Here is an 18,094-nt window from a genome sequence, read left to right as displayed (position 1 = left end):
CGTGTGAACCCCCTCACTGGGTGGGAACACACCCCTCTCCTCTGGTGTGAGCAGCACCTGTCTATAGTCCGTCCCTTCTGCTCTCCTCTCCTCCCATGTGTCCCGGGGTCTGAGGTAGTATATCCCAAAACAGTGCCTTCAACCCCAAACACTAAGGCTGCAGGTCCCTAACGTCAACTGCCTCCTCAGGAGCTGCACCATCTTCTAGCAAGAGAAACCCAGAATGCCCCAAACCAACCTCATGCTCCTTAACCTTGGCTCCTCCTCCTGAGGAGCCGTTTACCTCAATCTTCCTTCGACGCCTCACGGAAGTTCCTAAATCTTCCCTCAACGCTTCACTGTTAAGTGTTTCCAGGTGGTCGAAAACAACAAGACAAGGTGCTGCTCCAAGTTACAAGAATTCTCTCTGCCCATAGGATGGAAAACAAAACTTCAGAGAAACAAATCCCTTCTACACTGTAAGAGCCACTAGGAGGAAAACCAATCTATTCTTGCTGGCACACTTTCCTACTCAATCTCTTTTCTACAGCTAAGAATTTAATTGTAGAAGAAAACACTACGAAATGTTTTCATTTGAGAAAAAACAACACTTTTTCATCTTTGAAATCTGCAATTTGGAGGCAGGACAGAAAATACCGTTACAGGGGAGACCGTCCACACCTAAATCACAGCCCCTGCGATCATAAGCCACACGTCAGCATGCATGCCGGTGAAGTGAGCTTCCTAACGGTGACCCTGAATCTGCTTTAAATCATATTAAAAGTAATGATTTTGCCAGCTCTGTTATTTTAAACTTTAGACATACCTCACAACTCAACACCACAGTTAATAAAATTCAATTAATTTACTGTAAGAACTATAAGAAAAAAAGTTTTCCAAAGAAAAAGTTTCAGGTTACTAACATTACATAAAAATAAAAAAACAGGCAGAAGAAACCCAGACAAATCAGATTAAGTCCAGGCAGGTTGCCTTTTCTCCCTTAGAAAAAAAGAGCTCCCAATTCTGCTGGCTGCTGAATGGGAGGTCTCAAGATCAAGTTCCCCAAAACACCCTGTGGTTAGTTTTCAACAAGAGGGTACCGCTAAGGTGTGCCACCCACAACGTGCCCCTGCTTCCAATTAGGAAGCATAATTTCCACAAACGCCCAAGGTGGGTCTGTCAGGAGACCCTGCAGGGGAGACAGGAAGCCCCTGGCTGCCAGACCCTAGCCAGGCCACTCCTGACTTCCAATGCAAGGCTCTTTGCTCGCCCCACCACTGTCCAGGTTCCTGGGATGGTCACGCCAGAGGAAACGTGCCATCAACAGGAGGGGCACGGGGCAGCAGGGGCACAGGTAACTCCCAGGCAGCCTAGGAAGCCCGCTAGTAGCTTCTACCAAAAACAGCATTGATATTAATCTAAGAGAGGCTAAATTACGGCCATTCATAACAGATAGAAAAGCACACAGCCAGGAAATAGATTAGAAAATACTCAACTGCCCTACTCTCCTAAGAAAAGCAGCATTTTTGGCCCATCTGGTAGCTAAAAATTAATAAAATTCACTGGTTTTGAGGTGTGGGAAACCAAGAGAATGTAGCTTAGTGCTACCTTTCCAGGGGCTGACTAGGGCAGCAAGTCTTCCCTTTCTTACAATATACTCGAAAAATGCTGAAAACAAGAAAATTTAAATATAGACGTGTAAAAGAGAAGGAGGGGACGACGTGCCAAAAGCAAAGAGGAAACCCTCTCACTAGGGGAGGGGAGACAGACCTGCCTCCAGGCCCCAGCAGCTGGGGCTACACCCAATGCAGGAAGAAAACAGACCCGCTCCAACCCAGGCAAATAAAACTGGATCCCACAGTAACCCGCAGAGCCGATGCAAAGATGTCTGGAAGCGTCTGTGCACTGGTCTAGAGAAACAGCAAGGAAGTGCGCAGGCTGCTCAGAGATGGGAGCACAGCCTGGAGGAAACCAAAACCTGAGCCCGCACCTGCTGAGCAGGACCACTCCAACCTACGCTCTCCTCCTGCAGGACTACCAGGACCCGCCTGGGACAAACAAGTCTCTGGGAACCCCTAAGAAGCAAATGTTATTCCTCTCTGTAGACATATTTCTACCACCCAGTGTACACAGGAACCCACCATCAGGAATGAACCCACCATTAAACAGTATCAGCCACAGAAGGTACTGAGCTGCCAGGAGGGTGTGAGCAGACGTGGCATATAAAGGGATCAGGTTCCCCAGAGTAGAAATAACAGGAAAATCAAGACCTAATGTCATCTGTTGTTTAAAATGGCAGGAGAGAGATGCAATTGGGACCAAACCCAAGGAATAAAAAAGGCACTATGAGGATTTAAAACATCTGAAGCGGCAGCAAAATCTCTAGAAATAAATACGGTCACTAAAATGGAAATCTCCACAAACAGGTTAGTATCACCGTGAGGAGGGAATTAATGAACTGACAAGCAAGAGGAATAGACTACAACAGCACAGTGAAACAAACAAATACGCAAAGGAGATTAAAACTGGGGGCAAAGTAAGACATCTAGTAAGATAATCAGGAGAAAAATCAGGGAGTGAGCAGGAAGTAGTCCTTGAGAAGATCCTTTCCAGAACTGAAGAGCTCTGGATTCCTTGGGCTGAGGAAGTACAGCCAGCCCCGAGCAAAACCAGAGTTCACCAAGACACACGGGAACGCTGCACAACTGGGCGAGGGCCAGGTCCAGAGAGCCAGGTGCGGTGCCCTCCCCCACCCTGAGGCAGCTCCACCATCACGGGGCTGGGAATTCTGCCTCTTTTGAGAACACACTTCTGTGAGTCCTCACTTGCCTCTCCCACTTGACTGAAAGCCACCCAGCCGCTTCCCTCTGTTTCGGTGGTTACGCTTTCATTTGTGATGTGTCGCTGACCCAGCAAAGTCCAGAGATAATCATCACCGTTGGCTTCAACCACCAGAGCAGACATGGCCCCGAAAACTCAGAATTCCCACGTCCTCTTCCGACCTTCGGCGCTGGGGCGCTGTGCGTGGTCTGTTGGCTGTTACTCACGCACTCAGAGTTCACGGAGTCACTGCCTGTGTGCGTCTGCCTGTGCTCAGCAGCGTCTGCCTGCCGGTTTCCTGAACCACACGCGCCCTCCTGTCAGGTGACGTCCTCCTAGTTGTTCAAGGGATAATCTGCTAATACTCTCGATCTTTGTCTGAAAATGTTATAATTGTGCCATTACTTTTTCCCAAACTTTAAGACAGAAACTTAAAAACATACATAAACATACAGAGAATAACCATGTACACTCTTAACGTTAGCAGTCCTCAGCACTGAGCCTGCCTCATCCGCTCCCGCCTCGTTCTCTGCTAGAAGCACCATCAGCAAGTCTCAGAAATGAGGTCATCTCCACCTACCAAAACTTCAGTGTTAGTAAAGGGAGGTTTTCTTCTTTAAACTCAAAACCCTAACCTCAGACCATTATCACACCTGACGACATTAATAATTTTTTAATACTATCTAATGCCTAGTCTATATTCAGATCTTCCTGTCTGTCAAAACAATGGCTTTCTGAAGTCAGCTTATTTGAGTCAGGAACCAAACAAAGTCTGCACAGCGCATCTGGCTGCTGTGCCTCTGAGTCGCTTTCATTCTATAAGAGCCCCCTCCTCTTTTTCGGATGCCAGCAGAGAGCAGAGGGCACAGACCTTCACCCCTACCTCACGTGCTGAGCAGGACACCTCAGGTGCACTTCATAACTTCTGGGAAGACACTCTTGGTTTTCCCACTGCTGTGTCTCTCAGTTTCCACAACAGTGGTCACCAACGTAAGTATTTGTGGAATGGATGCTGGTTGCGGCTTTAGAGCCAAGTGTAAACTGGTGTAATTGTGAACAACCATGACAATGCAACAGAAAGATACAGCTGAGTAAAGGCAGAATGTGGGAGGATAAAGAAAAGGGTCAAGGTGAATCTTCACGGAACAAAATGGGGCATCAGGAGGTATCTGCCAAATGTCACCAAAATACAAGTAAGACTAAAGCATCTCATTTAGCACACCAACAGAAGAACAAATTAATCACAAAGAACAAAAGTAGAAGTAAGTAGGAGGAAGAAGGTAAGTCAAACGGGGTACACAGGCAGACCCTGAAGTTGCTGAGGGCTTGGTTTCAGACCATGGCAATACAGTGAGTCACACAAACTTGTTTCCTACTGCATACAAACACTATGTTTACACTATGCTGTAGTCTATTAAGTTTGCAATTGCACTGTGTAAAAAAAGTCCATTTCTTAGTTAAAAAATAAATGTTTCTTTAAAAATGCTAACAATCATCTGAGCCTTCAGCAAGCTGTAATCTCTTTGCTTGTAGAGGGTCTTGCCTCCACATGGATGGCTGCTGATTGATCCGTGGCTGTGGAAGGTTGCGGTGGCTATGGACACTTCTTGAAACAAGACAACAATGAAGTGTGCCATATCAACCGATTCTTCACGAAAGATTTCTCTGGAGCGTGAGATGCTGTTTGATAGCATTTTACAAACATACAACTTCTTACAAAATTAAGAGTCAATCCTCTCAGACCCTGCTATTACTTTATCAACTAACTTTATGCAACAGTCTAAATCTTTTGTTATTTCAACAATGTTCACAGCACTTCAGCAAGGGTAGATTCTATTTCAAGAAACCACTTTCTTTGCTCAGCCATAAGGAGCAACTCTTCATCCGTTCAAGTTTTCTCATGAGAGTGCAGCAGTTCAGTCACATCTCCAGGCTCCATTTCCAATTCTAGTTCTCTTGCTGTTCCCACCACATAGGTAAGTTCCTTCTTCCACTGAAGTCCTGAAGCCCTAAGGTCATCCATGAGGGTTAGAATCAACGTTTTCCAAACTCCTGTTAATGATGGTATTTTAACCTCCTCCCATAAATCACAAACGTTCTTAACAGTATATAAAGGGATAAATCCTTTCCAGAAGGTTTTCAAATTACTTTGCCTAGATCCATTAGAGGAATCACTATTTATGGCCTTACAAAATGTATTCCTTAAATGCTAAGACTCGAAAATCTGAATTAATCCTTGACCCATGAGCTGCAGAATGGATGCTGTGTCAGCAGCATGAAAACAACATTAATTTCTTTCTACGTCTCCCTCAGAGCTCTTGGGTGATTAGGTACACTGTCAATGAGCAGTAACATGCTCAGAGGAATCTTTTTTTTCTGAGTGGGAGGTCTCTACAGTGGGCTTAAAATATTCAGCAAACCATGATACAAGCAGACGTGCCATCATCCAGGCTTTGCTGTTCTAACTCACAGCACAGAGAGGCAGAGTGGGTTGAGCATAATTCCTAAGGGCACTGGATTTTCAGAACGGTAAATGAGAATTGGCTTCAACTCAGTCACCAGCTACATTCGCCCCAGACCAGAGAGTCAGCCTGTTAGTGTGGCCACCTTCACCGATGACCTCAGCTAGACCTTCTGGATGACTTGCTGCAGCTTCTCTGTCAGCACGTGCTGCTTCACCCTGCACTTTCGTGTTCTGGAGACGGCTTCTTTCCTTCAACCTCATGCACCAACCTCCATTAGCTTCAAACTCTTCTTCTGCAGCTTCCTCACCTCTCAGTCTTCATAGACTTGAAGAGATTAGGCTTTGCCTTAAGGAAATGTTGTGGCTGGTTTGATCTTCTATCCAGACCACTCAGACTTTCTCCATATCACCAATAAGCTGGTTTCATTGCTTATCATTCATGTGTTCACTGGAGTAGCACTTGTAATTTCCTTCAAGAGCTTTTTCTTTGTATTCACAACTTGACTGACTGGCGCAACAGACCTAGCTTTCAGCCTGTCTCAGCTTTATACGTTGCCTTGCTCACTATGGTTAATCATTTCTAGCTTTTTATTTAAAGTTGAGAGACACGCAACTCTTCCTTTCACTTGAACACTTAAGAGGTCATAGTATGGTTACAAATTGGTTTAATTTCAGTATTTTTGTGTCTCAGGGAATGAGTGGCCTAAGGAAAGAAAAAGATGGGGAATTCCCCATCAGTAGGGCAGTCAGAACACACAACATTTACTGATTAAGTCCGCCACGTTATATGGGCATGGTTCATGGTACCCCAAAACAATTACAACTGTAACACCAAAGATCACTGACCACAGATCATCATAATGGATACAATAACGAAAAGGCGTGAAATCGTGCAAGACTTGCCCAAATGCAGCAAGGGACAAGAAGTGCGCACAGGGTGCTGGAAAAATGGCACCAACAGTGCTGCCCAATACAGGGTTGCCACAAGCCTTCCATTTGTGAGAGGAAAAAAAAAAAAAACAAGCAAAGTGCAATAAAAGTGAGATACACCCTATGAATCAAAGCAGAGAAGTCTCTGCTTACTGTGAAGAGTTGTGAGGCGGCTACGTACAGGAGGAGAGCAGGTGAGGAATCGCTCTCCCTGGATCAGGCCTGCGGGGGCGGGAGGCCTCCGCTCTTCCCCACATAAGCTCTTCCATCCACTGGCTATCACACGCTACAAGCACGTGGCATGTAAGTAATACAATTACTTAACCATAAATGCAAATAAAACTTTTTTAAAAAAGAGAAGCTCTAATACTGGAAGACTAACAACCTGACCCCAAATTACTCTAAGTCAGTTGATCTATGGAATGTGTCCCTGAAATGGAAGATGTGTAATCATCACCGACGATGGGAGACAGCCACATGTGAGTGAGTGAGGACATGCTTGGTACACCAATCTAGGAGAATATTCACTGTCACACGCCAGAAACATTTCCAAACCATCTATTCCAAGACCCCTTTGTACATAATGCTGTAATACGCTCCCTACACCTGCTTCGGGGGGCCCATGTCTTCTAATTTATGTTCTTCTCTCTTGTTTAAAAACTAGAAAAACAATAGTGCTGAGAGGGCCATCCTGTAATGCAGCCTCATGTGTCCCGTCCAAACCCAGTCCTCACTGGAGAGGAGGAAGGACTATGGCACAAGCTCACACCCAGTGGCATGAAGGAAAGCAAGGTTCTGTGGTACTTCTGTCATTTTCCCTGCACAGATTATTCTCACCTCAAACACTGTTCCTCTACAGCTAAATAAATAACAACATCCAAAATTCAGCTGCATGTTATGTTGCTTTATGTCAAAAATATTAAAAAGTGACCAACTTAAAAAGTGGCAATGTGAACAGTCGTTAAAGATCTGTGGATCAGCAAATGACAGCCCTATTTAAGTTCTCACATCACTGCCAAACACAGATTGTTAGTCATCATCTCAAGCTAACCAGCCCCCAAAACAGCATTTAAAAGAAATGTCTTTACTGCACAACAGATAATAAGCTGTCCAGAAACAGGAGAATTACTGAAGTCAGCACATTAGAAATAATCATCTAAAAAAGCCTGAATCCACATGTACACACAGAAAACTGGTCTTGGAGGCACACAGAGCACGAGGTGTGTTCTCACAGCTGCTAACCGTGTGCGCCAGGCCACGGTGGCCACATGCGGCTGAACGTCTCCACTTCTATTTAATCACAGCAACCACCATCACCACTCACTTCCAGAATGGACCTCGCTGCCTCTCTCCTTACCTTCTCCCTTGAATTTAGGAAATTCTGAAGCAAGAGAGTAAGAGTGAGGGTAGGTGGGTGAAAAACACAAATACATATCAGCCTGTAAACAATGCTGTAGAGGCTGGGTGCGGTGGCTCATGCCTATAATCTCAGCACTTGGGGAGGCTGAGGCGGGCAGATGACAAGGTCAGGTGTTCAAGGCCAGCCTGGCCGACATGGTGAAACCCCGTCTCTACTAAAAATACAAAAATTAGCCGGGTGTGGTGGCGGGCACCTGTAATCCCAGTTACTCGGGAGGCTGGGGCAGGAAAAGCGCTTGAACCCAGGAGGAGGAGGTTGCAGTGAGCTGAGATCATGCCACTGCATTCCAGCCTGGGCAACAGAGCAAGACTCCATCTCAAAAAAAAAAAAAATGCTGTAGAAATCCATGGGCTTTACCTAACCAAAAAACGTGCACAGAAAATAAATGCTAAGTAGCAATTACTTACCTTCCATAAGACTGTACATATTCAGGAATAATATACGATGCTTTTGATACAAGCATTAGAAAGATCCTTATTACAGAATCCTGGAAAATATCTGTCTCCAAAGAGGGACAATTCAAACAAGAAATCCTACACCACGGGTTAAAAGCACAAACAACGGCGAATCTTGATAAGAACAATTCCATCTCCGACCACAAGAGGGCAAACCACCAATGGCTATTTACACTTTCCCAGGAAGCAGGAGAGATGAACTAGACCATCTGGTCAATTTACCTGGAGATAAACAGCCTAATAAAATGTCATTTAGAGAAAAACTTCAGTTCCTGTTTACTCAGTAAAAATATTTGTACATCGAGTTAAAATATAATGCAGAAGAGAAACCCTCAATTTAAAGGAAGTCAGTGTTTTCATGAATAAAGAAATGATCCTAACATGATGGTCAGAGAAGTCTCTAAGTTTGGAACCTGGCACAATTTTGTTTTCAGAAAAATCAAGCACTAATTAACTATAAATCAAAATACATTAAACACACTCTTCAAAAAAGGAAACCTAATTCCAAAATCAGAAAGCCTCATCAACTACTGGAAAACATGCAATACAGCCGCCGTCCTTATCCACGGGGCACCTCCAAGACGGCCCACTGGATGTCTGAAACTGCGGCTATACCTCTGTATATACACCAACCCTATATATACTATGTTTTCCTATCTATACATACCTATGTGTGTTTCATCTGGAAATTAGGTACAATAATAGATTAACAACAATTAATAATGAAACAGAACAATTATAACAATATACTATAACTAAAGTTATGTGAATGTGGTCTCTCTTTCAAGGTATCTTACTGTATTGTTCTCACCTATTTCAAACCAGGGTTGACCACAGGTAATTGTAACCACATTAAGCAAAGCCAGAGATGAGAGGGAAGTCTGCTATACTGAAATGTAATTGTGATCCTAGAATTTTATTCTTAACTGCTCTAGAGTGACATGGTAAAAAATGTGGTTTCACACTTGCCTCAAATGCCCCCGTTTAAAATCAGACTAGGCTGGGCATGGTGGCTCACGCCTGTAATCCCAGCACTTTGGGAAGCTGAGGCGGGTGGATCACTTGAGGTCAGAAGTTGGAGACCAGCCTGGCCAACATGGTAAAACCTCGTCTCTACTAAAACTACAAAAGTTAGCCAGGCATGGTGGTGCATGCCTGTAATCCCAGCTACTCAGGAGGCTGAGGCAGAATCGCTTGAACCCAGGAGGCAAAGGTTGCAGTGAGAGCCACTGCACGCCAGCCTGGGCAACAAGAGTGGAACTCCATCTCAAAATGAAATAGTAAAATAAAATTAAAAATAAATAAGCTAAAATAAAACTAGCAGGACTTTCCATACAATATGCTCAGGTAACCAGAGAACAACAGGGACAGAAGGTTATTCCCTTGGTTCAACCATCAGATAAAGTTTAGCTTATTAATCACTGATATGCTCAAAAATGGTATTTCTTGAATTTAAAAAAATAAACAGGAAAAAAGGGGAAATTTTCCAAAGTTACTCAAGTCTCAGTTTGGCACAAAACCTATTGTAATGGTTAATACTGAGTGCCAACTTGATCGGACTGAAGGACACAAAGTATTGATCCTGGATGTGTCTGCAAGGGTGTTGCCAGAGGAGATTCACATTTGAGTCAGTGGGCTGGGAAAGGCAGACCCACCCTTAAGCTGGTAGGCACCACCTAATCAGCTTCCAGCAAATATAAAGCAGGCAGAAAAATGTGAAAAGGTGAGACTGACCCACCCTCCCAGCCTACATCTTTCTCCTGTGCTGGATGCTTCCTGCCCTCAAACGTCGGCCTCCAACTTCTTCAGTTTTGAGACTCGGACTGGCTCTCCTTGCTCCTTAGCCTGCAGATGACCTATTGTGGGACCTTGTATACATATATAATATACATACATATGTGTGTGTATACATTTAGTATACATATATACATGTGTGTATATACATATAGTATACATACATATGCGTGTGTGTATGTACATATAGTATGCATAGATACATGTGTACATATAGTATACATACGTGTATATAGTATACAGATACATGCGTATATATAGTATAACAGAAACGTGTGTATGTGTATAGTATACATATATACATGCGTGTATGTGTATGTATACATATAGTATACATATATACATATGTGTGTATATACATATAGTACACATATATACATATATATACACACATGTACGTATTTATACATTCCCCTATTGTGGGACCTTGTGCTCATGTAAGTTAAACTCCTATATATATAATATATATACATGTTTATTATATACGCATGTTTATATATATAATATATATAACAAACTCCCCTTGAGAGAGAGAGATATATATATCCCCTATTAGTTCTGTCCCTCTGAAGAACCCTAATACACCTATGGATTCAGTGTGGCCCCTGCAAAGAGCTCCTTGATGGCAACACACCATGTACACGCACACACGTTTAAACCGGGCACGCACACACGCTCAGACACACATAAGACATGAGTGGGGGCTTCGGGTAGAACAAAGTGAGAGCACCGTTCCTCACAAGAGCCGTGTTTCTAAACACGCCCTGCTGGTCCTTGGAGAGCGTCCTCTGCTGCTGCCACCTCCAGGACCCACAATCCACTCCAAAGAGGGAGCCCACGACGCCTTCCTGTGGGCTATCAGAGGTAACAGCACACTGCAAGACAAATTCCCACGGCAGATGACACTGACAACATTCAAATGTGTCTGAAAACCACGTCCCACTGGAGAGGATTTTGAGATCCACAAACCGCATTCTTTTCAGTGTAATTTCCTTACGCTGGGTTACTTCTAAAAAATTCACAAGGAAAAACACATGAAAAGTGAAAACCCACTCACCTGCACTCTTACTGTGCTTCAGTCAGTCCAGGATTCACACTTAAGGAGGAGTTCACTTAAGAATTAAATAAAGAAAGACCAGCTGGAACAAGCATCTGTCCCTACTCCAAAGGTGCGTCCACTCAGCAGCTCTGTAACCTCAACTCTCCTTGGCAAAGGTGAGCAACGAGGTCCTCCTTCCTCTGCCCTAGCTCAAGTGTCCTCCTGGAAAGTCCACTGGCGCCATCTCAGGCCTCTTGGCCCAGGGCTGCTCTCATTGGTCCCCAGAAGAAAGATCTCTCCAACTGGCAGGGCCGGGCTAGGAGATGGGCTCACAGCATGGACTGGGCCTGCCCTAGCCCTAGGTCTCCAGGCAGGCTCATGCAGGCCGGCGCCATCCAACTGAGTCACAGACAAAACTGCATTTCCTAACAGCGATGTCTGTCAAGTTGCCATTTCCACCCCTCAGAATGGTGCCAGTGCCACGCTCTCAGTGGGCTCTACACATGGACAGATTTTTTTAAAGGATGTCATGTACTTGTAACCTACCCGCTTCCTAATAGCCCAGCAATACTTGTCTTCAAGGGTTATGGGGAGAACCGAGTTGCAAATGGAAAGTACTTTATACATTAACTAGAACATAACAAGCAGCCAGAAAAAAATTCTGCCCAAGTCGACTTATTACAATAAAAAATACTGCCTTTTAAATTATTATTAACAACTACCAAAAACAGTAGCAACTTCACTTTCAACAGCATGGCTATTATTTAAAAAACACACACACACACACACACAAAACAAGTTGGTGAGAACACAGAAGCAGCAGAAGCCCTGTGCACTGCTGGTGGGAACGTGATGTGGCACAGCCACTGGAGAAAACCACGTGGCAGTTCCTTAAGACTTAATCACAGAACTAGCATCTGACCCAGCAATTCCATTTCTGGGTATATACAGAAAACAGAAAACAACTGACAAGCAAGGACTCAAATACTTACACAACCATGCTCTTAGCAGCATTATTCACAATAGCCAAGAGGTGAAGGTAACCCAAGTTCCCATCAACACATAATGTTGTACATACATACAATGAAATATTCAGCCTTAAAAAGGAAGGTGACTCTGCCATATGCTACAGCATGGAAAACCCTTGAGCACTCTATGCTGAGTGAAATAAGCCAGTCAAAAGACAAAATGATTGCACTTACATGAGGCACCAACGGTAATCAAATTCAGAGACAGAAAGCAGAATGGTAGAGGGCAGGGTCTGGGGAGGGGAAAGGGGACTGTTTAATGGGAAGAGAATTCAGTTTGAGAAGAAAAAAGTTCTGGAGATAAACAGTGGTGATGGTTATAAAAATGTGAATGTACTTAGTGCCACTGAACAGTACATTTAAAAATGGCAAACTGCTTTATATATATGTGTATGTATACATACAATAGAAAAAGAATAGGCATGTGTTCCTAGAAATTCTACCAGAGAAGTTTACTTGTTTTCTGAGGTCACTGAAAAAAATATTTTTACATCAAAATTGTCATATTCCCATTTGTAAATCTTTTTTTCTTGCTACCTTAGAAAAACAATAGCAGCCATTAACATTCCCTTAGCTCCTACTCTGCCAGACTCCATACATAGTACAAACCTTAACAATTCAACCCCACAAGACCGCACAAGGGAGAACGATCATCCTCATTTTCCATCTGAAACACCTGTGGCTCTGAGGCTCAGTCACCCAAGCCCTAGAGCAGAGCTATAAATTTACATCACGTTCTTTCCACACCTCCCTGTGTATCAGCTATTCTAAGTCACTCTTTCCCCAGCAGAATCAGAGGAACGGTAGTATACAACGGTGTTTTTCAACCACAGGGCAGGATGCAAGTTACATACATGATGCCCCCTTGACAAATCCCACCCCCCACCTCTGCCCACCCACCCACATGCTTCCACAACAGGCACGACAGCCCAGCAGCCACAGCCACGTGCCAAGGATCACTATTCTTTCATAAGAACACAAACCTCAAAATCGGAAAGCCGGTGAAACAATGTGAACAGCTACAAAACATAAGGAAGCAATGCATTTGTAAAATACTATCACTAGTACGAAGAAAATGACAGAAATTACCTCACTGCACGCCACTGCCAAAAGCACCCATAGCCACAAAAATTAAATCCAGCCTGCGGATCACCAACTCCAAGTCCTGACACTAGCCCCCCGCCGCCCCCTCCCAAAAAAAAGAGGATCAATTCTATCACAGTAAAACTGCAACGATTAAAGATCTGAGATGTTTCTCTTCACGTCTGAAAAATGCCAGGACGAAAGGAAATGCTGCCTGGTAACTACAGAGCCCTTGATGCCAGGGCCCCAGTGTGGGGCTGAGGTGAAAATCCATTACATCTAACAAAAAACCGTATCCTAAGACCAGGTCATTTGCACAGGTCCAGCTGGAGAGTAAACGCTATGTCAAGTACATTTACTTCTTTCTGCTCATGGCAAAGAAAAGCCACACACAGGACAGGCTCGGCCACTTACCGCTGGCCTTGACCTCGCGCACGTAGTTGCTGGGGAACCAGCCGGTCCGGCCGTTGAGTGTGCCCTCCCACCAGCCTCCCTCTTCCACACGGGTGACATGGATGACGTCTCCTTTTGAGAAGGAAAGCTCGTCCTCATTGGTCTGCTGGAAGTTAAACTTTGCTCTTACTACCAGTTGATTGTTGCTATTATCAGTCATGTCCTAAAAGGGGAAGAGTGGGAGAAAAATTATACCAAGAACAGTCTACTTCATTACAAAACAGATCATACTTTACTAGTACAAAGGTAGCGTAACTGCCCAACGGCAAAAAAACATTTAGAGAAATTTCAGTTTCCTCCCTTCCAGTGCACCATGACCACCACTAGCACCACTCCAGCCCCCAGAGCACACCCTCTTCACAGCATTCAAAGGTCCTGGTCTGCCACTGTGACGCCTACATAATCAGACACATCCATGTACGTGGAGACAGAGTCACACTACACATACTTCTCCACAAGTCGCAAAAGGTAAGACAACATGGTCATTTCTCTGGCAGTACTTACTGGTGCTTACCTAACACTTCATGTTATGCTATATGACTACAGCATTCATTATGGAACCCACTCTCCATTAGTGGATTTTCAGATTATTTATTTCCAGTATATTTCCATATACCATAGACAGTGCTTTCCTTGTGTAGACAAGGCTGCATTAAAAATATTTGTATGTCTACCTTTGAATATACCTGTAAACAAGCCTATATATTAAATTCTGGTCAGAAGACGTATTTATTACAGTTAACTTTTTAATATATTTTTTTAAATTGTCCTCCAAAAGGTTTCTACAAACTACACCAAGCAACATCTCCACCAACAGTATCTAAAAGTTCTTATTTCAAACTTCCACCAACACTCAATATTGCCAAATATTCCTATTTTTTGCCAAACTGACAAGAAGAAATAGTACCTCATATTTTAATTTGCATTTTTCTCAAAAACTGTACATATTTTCAGATTTCTGAAAGGTAGAAAGAGGAAGGTAGAGGGGCTGGGGCCTTTTTGATTTCCATCCGCCCTGGACAGAGCTCCGGAGAGGCTGGAGACGCAGAACTATCAAAGGGCACAGCCTGACAACCCCAGGAGAAGCCTGCTCGTGCTGGCACAGGAGCAAGGAAAGGGCTGCCTGGCAGACCTCAGCCCTGGCCCACTCCACTTCCCTACCACTGACAGTAGGCGAGCCCAGCCCACCTGCAACACAGTGTCCCCACGAACTGCACAAAGTGTCCAGAGCTCCAGGGAGCACCAGTGACATCAGCAGAGAGTCCAGGCCTCTATCCCCACCAGGTGGCAGCAGGCGATTCCATCTGCCCACACCGGCTTCTCCCTGCCCTCCACCCAGCCATAGGGAAGGCCTGAGACCATCCACACTTCTTAACATTCAGCCCCCGCTCTACCACTAGCAGGCCCATCATCAGCCCCCCATCCAGCAACACTCACTCCCAAGTACTTGTGGGAAATAACAGAACTTCAAAGACTGGTATCAGTCTCAGAAGCTGAGTCTAAGAGGGCAGAGCTGAAAAGCAGGGTAAGAAATATGGCTCAGAATATCCCAAATTTGGCAAAAGACATAAATATACCAATCCAGGAATCTATGTGAACCCCAAATAGTATAAACTTAAAGAAATTCAAACCAACTCATACCATAATTAAACTTATGAAAACTAAAGACAAAAAACTAATTAATAAAACAGACATCTGCGGATATACAATATCTCAAAAATTTACTTCCCATGCACCCCTTTCTCAAGGAGTTAAAAAGGTGCTTCTCCAAAACAGGGGGATTAACCAACAAAAAAACTGAAGAGACAGAGGTAGAGGAGAGCTACACAGTCGGGGGAGTGTCCCAGGTGACAACGGAAGGCGGCTCAGAGGCAGCAGCTGTGCGGCCAGCCTGGCTCACAACCAAGGGAGTTTAAAGTACGGCACAGGCTCCAAGAGTGTTAATCAGGAAGAGAAGACAAAAAAATAACGTATTTGAATGTCAAAGAGACCCTTACGCAAAGGACTAGATCTGCAACCTGCAAAAAGTACACAGAAAACTAAAGAAATGAGAATTACCAATTCTCCGAAACAAAACGCTATGGGTAAGAACAGCCATAGCACACAATGTGGCTCTGCTCCGAATAGCATTCGCCTCGTCATGTTACCCTGAACATGAATCTCAGTGAAAGCATGGTGGAACTCAGCCACGGGGACGACCGGCCTAGGCATTTATGCAGGAAAGGGGGCCAGGGGAGGAAAACAGCACCAGCCCCTCTTTCTCTGTGGGAATCCACATTGATATCACTTCAAATTAAGAAAAAAGGGGGGGCACTTTATTTAGAGACGCACAGGCAAATACCTACAAAGCACCAACGGAGGAGCAAGAGAGCCAAACAGAACCGTCCAGCAAGGTCGCCCCCTCAGCCCCACAGGACTCCAAACTAACAACTACCCACATCAGAAAGCACTTCTTAAGAACCAGCACTCAGAAGTCATGGCTGCTAGAGGGGACAGACGTCCCCAGTTACTGATACGATTATTACACCTTGTATGCCTGTATCAAGACAGCTCGTGTACCCCATAAATACGTATGTACTATGTACCATAAAAATGAACGAAGAAAGAACCAGTGGAAAAAAATTAAAAGTGGCCAAATCTACTGTGTTTTTTCCTAATAGCAGGTTTCAGAGAATTACTTGACTTTAAACTAAGTGCATGTATAAATCACCGAAAAAAACATTTGTAAAAGGTAAAGCATCAAAGAGGTCACAACAGCTCCTCAGTAAGGAGTAGCTGTAATATTCCAAAAATATTTAATACTTATCTATTTAAATGTGTTTACAGATTAAGTATTAATTATAAATATATATTTAATAATTCAAATTTGTAAGTGAAATATTTAATGCATTTTTCATATTTAATCAAGAAGTCTCTCTTCACTGTTTGGCAACAAAAGCGCCAGCGAACAATCACCAGCGCAGACACAAAGCTCTCTGGGCCCTGTGACCAACAAGGGGCAGGGTCAAGTGTGCCACTGCCAGTGAAGCTCCCATCCAGAAACTGTCACGTGCTGCTTGCTCTTGTGTGGTGAAACATGACCTGAGCTCACTGTGCTATGTAAAGTTCTCTTTTTGCAAACCACCATCTCCACTCACCAGCTGTCTGCTGTGATCGCCATCACACTCTCCTGTGAGTAATCCAACGTCACCTGGGCACGCTGGCCTTGTGGAAAACAGGCTCACAGTGCATGCAGCCTCGTGATGAGCTCCAACGCCACAACACAACTGTGGTGAGCAAAGCAACACAGGCGCAGAAGGCCCCTCCCTAGGTCAGGTGCCCAGGGTCACCCTTGGCCAGCCCTGAGGCTCCAGTCAGCACCACGGCTGAGGCCAGCGCGGGCCTGAATGGAAGCAGAGGGGAGATGAGGTATGATCAAGAGGCAGCGGCGTTCCACCTCACAGTCATGAGTGTGCAAATGCAGGCACGCTCTACACTCAAGGCATGGACGACAGTCATGAGTGTGCAAATGTAGGCACGCTCTACACTCAAGGCACGGACATGAGTGTGCAAATGCAGACACGCTCTACACTCAAGGCATGGATATGAGTGTGCAAATGCAGACACGCTCTACACTCAAGGCACGGATGACAGTCATGAGTGTGCCAATGCAGGCACGCTCTACACTCAAGGCAGGGATGAGGGAGGCACCTCTACTGACATTACTTTAGCAAAGCAACACCCCAGAAAGGAAGGGTGGCGTCTAAGAGAGGGGCGAATCCAAGGAAAGGTACGGGGGGCAGGCAGCCGTTTCAGATCCAGGTATCCAGGTGAAACGTCCCAATACAACATACCTCCATCCTTCAGCAGTCATTACGCTGAAGGACACGTGGGCTCTGTAATCCTCTTTCTGCCTATTACTCTCCAGACAGATTGCTTAGAACGTGCCAACAAGTGCTCCATCAGGGCGCAAGATGCATGGGACAGGCTGGGAAAGGATGTCCTAGAAAAGGCTATATTCCAACTACACACTCTATACTACCAAGTTCAGCCTAAAATCACGGCTCACGGAGTGAGGGCTCTGTTCAGTGTCAATAGTGTTACAGGAAGCTGGAAGAGATGTATTTCATCACTATTTTATCATTGTGGGGTTCCCCCCCTTTTTGAAAAAGCTCTCCTGAAACTGTAGCTTGTCACCTGTCTGGACTCAACATGACACTTAAGGGAGTCTAAATCATTCAGTTGAGAAAAACAAGCCAGTTGTAAAAGGAAAAAAAAAAAAAAAGATATGCCACAGAATCCCATTGCTAAAAAATACAAAAATGGACAAAACTCCTCTTTACCATTAGACATCAGGACAGCAGATACCTTGGGGAACGCGAGCCCCATCGAGGGGTTGGAGGCTGGTCAGGCTCTGCCTCCTCATCTGGGAGCTGCTTACACAGGAACGTTCTACGTATAAAATTTCATCATGCAATACACGACGCTGCATGCACACAACACATGAACTGTTTTTCTAGGGATGTTACATGTCAGGAAAAGTAACTGGAGAGAAGTGAAGACAGCTCCCCCACTGCCCTAACCCAAAGGGAACAGAGACCCCATCCAGGCACACGTGACCTGGCTGGGTACGGTCATCTATGCCCACCA

The 18,094-nt window shown here is 44.6% G+C and overlaps 1 protein-coding gene across 2 annotated transcripts in view; it reads right to left on the bottom strand.

Annotated features, from left to right (window-relative positions):
* Positions 1-18,094, bottom strand: part of ARHGEF7 (Rho guanine nucleotide exchange factor (GEF) 7) — a 113,997-nt gene that overhangs the window by 73,126 nt on the left and 22,777 nt on the right. For both annotated transcript variants that reach the window (XM_011989795.1, XM_011989796.1), the window contains exon 4: positions 13,427-13,628. In XM_011989795.1, coding sequence (XP_011845185.1) covers positions 13,427-13,625 — 199 coding nt within the window. In that variant the 5' untranslated portion in view covers positions 13,626-13,628. The remainder of the gene's footprint in view (positions 1-13,426; positions 13,629-18,094) is intronic.

The sequence above is a fragment of the Mandrillus leucophaeus genome, unplaced genomic scaffold (assembly GCF_000951045.1).
Source record: "Mandrillus leucophaeus isolate KB7577 unplaced genomic scaffold, Mleu.le_1.0 Scaffold363, whole genome shotgun sequence".
Lineage (NCBI taxonomy): Eukaryota > Metazoa > Chordata > Mammalia > Primates > Cercopithecidae > Mandrillus > Mandrillus leucophaeus.
Note: the sequence above shows the minus strand (reverse complement) of the source record. Positions and strands in the feature narration are given on the sequence as shown.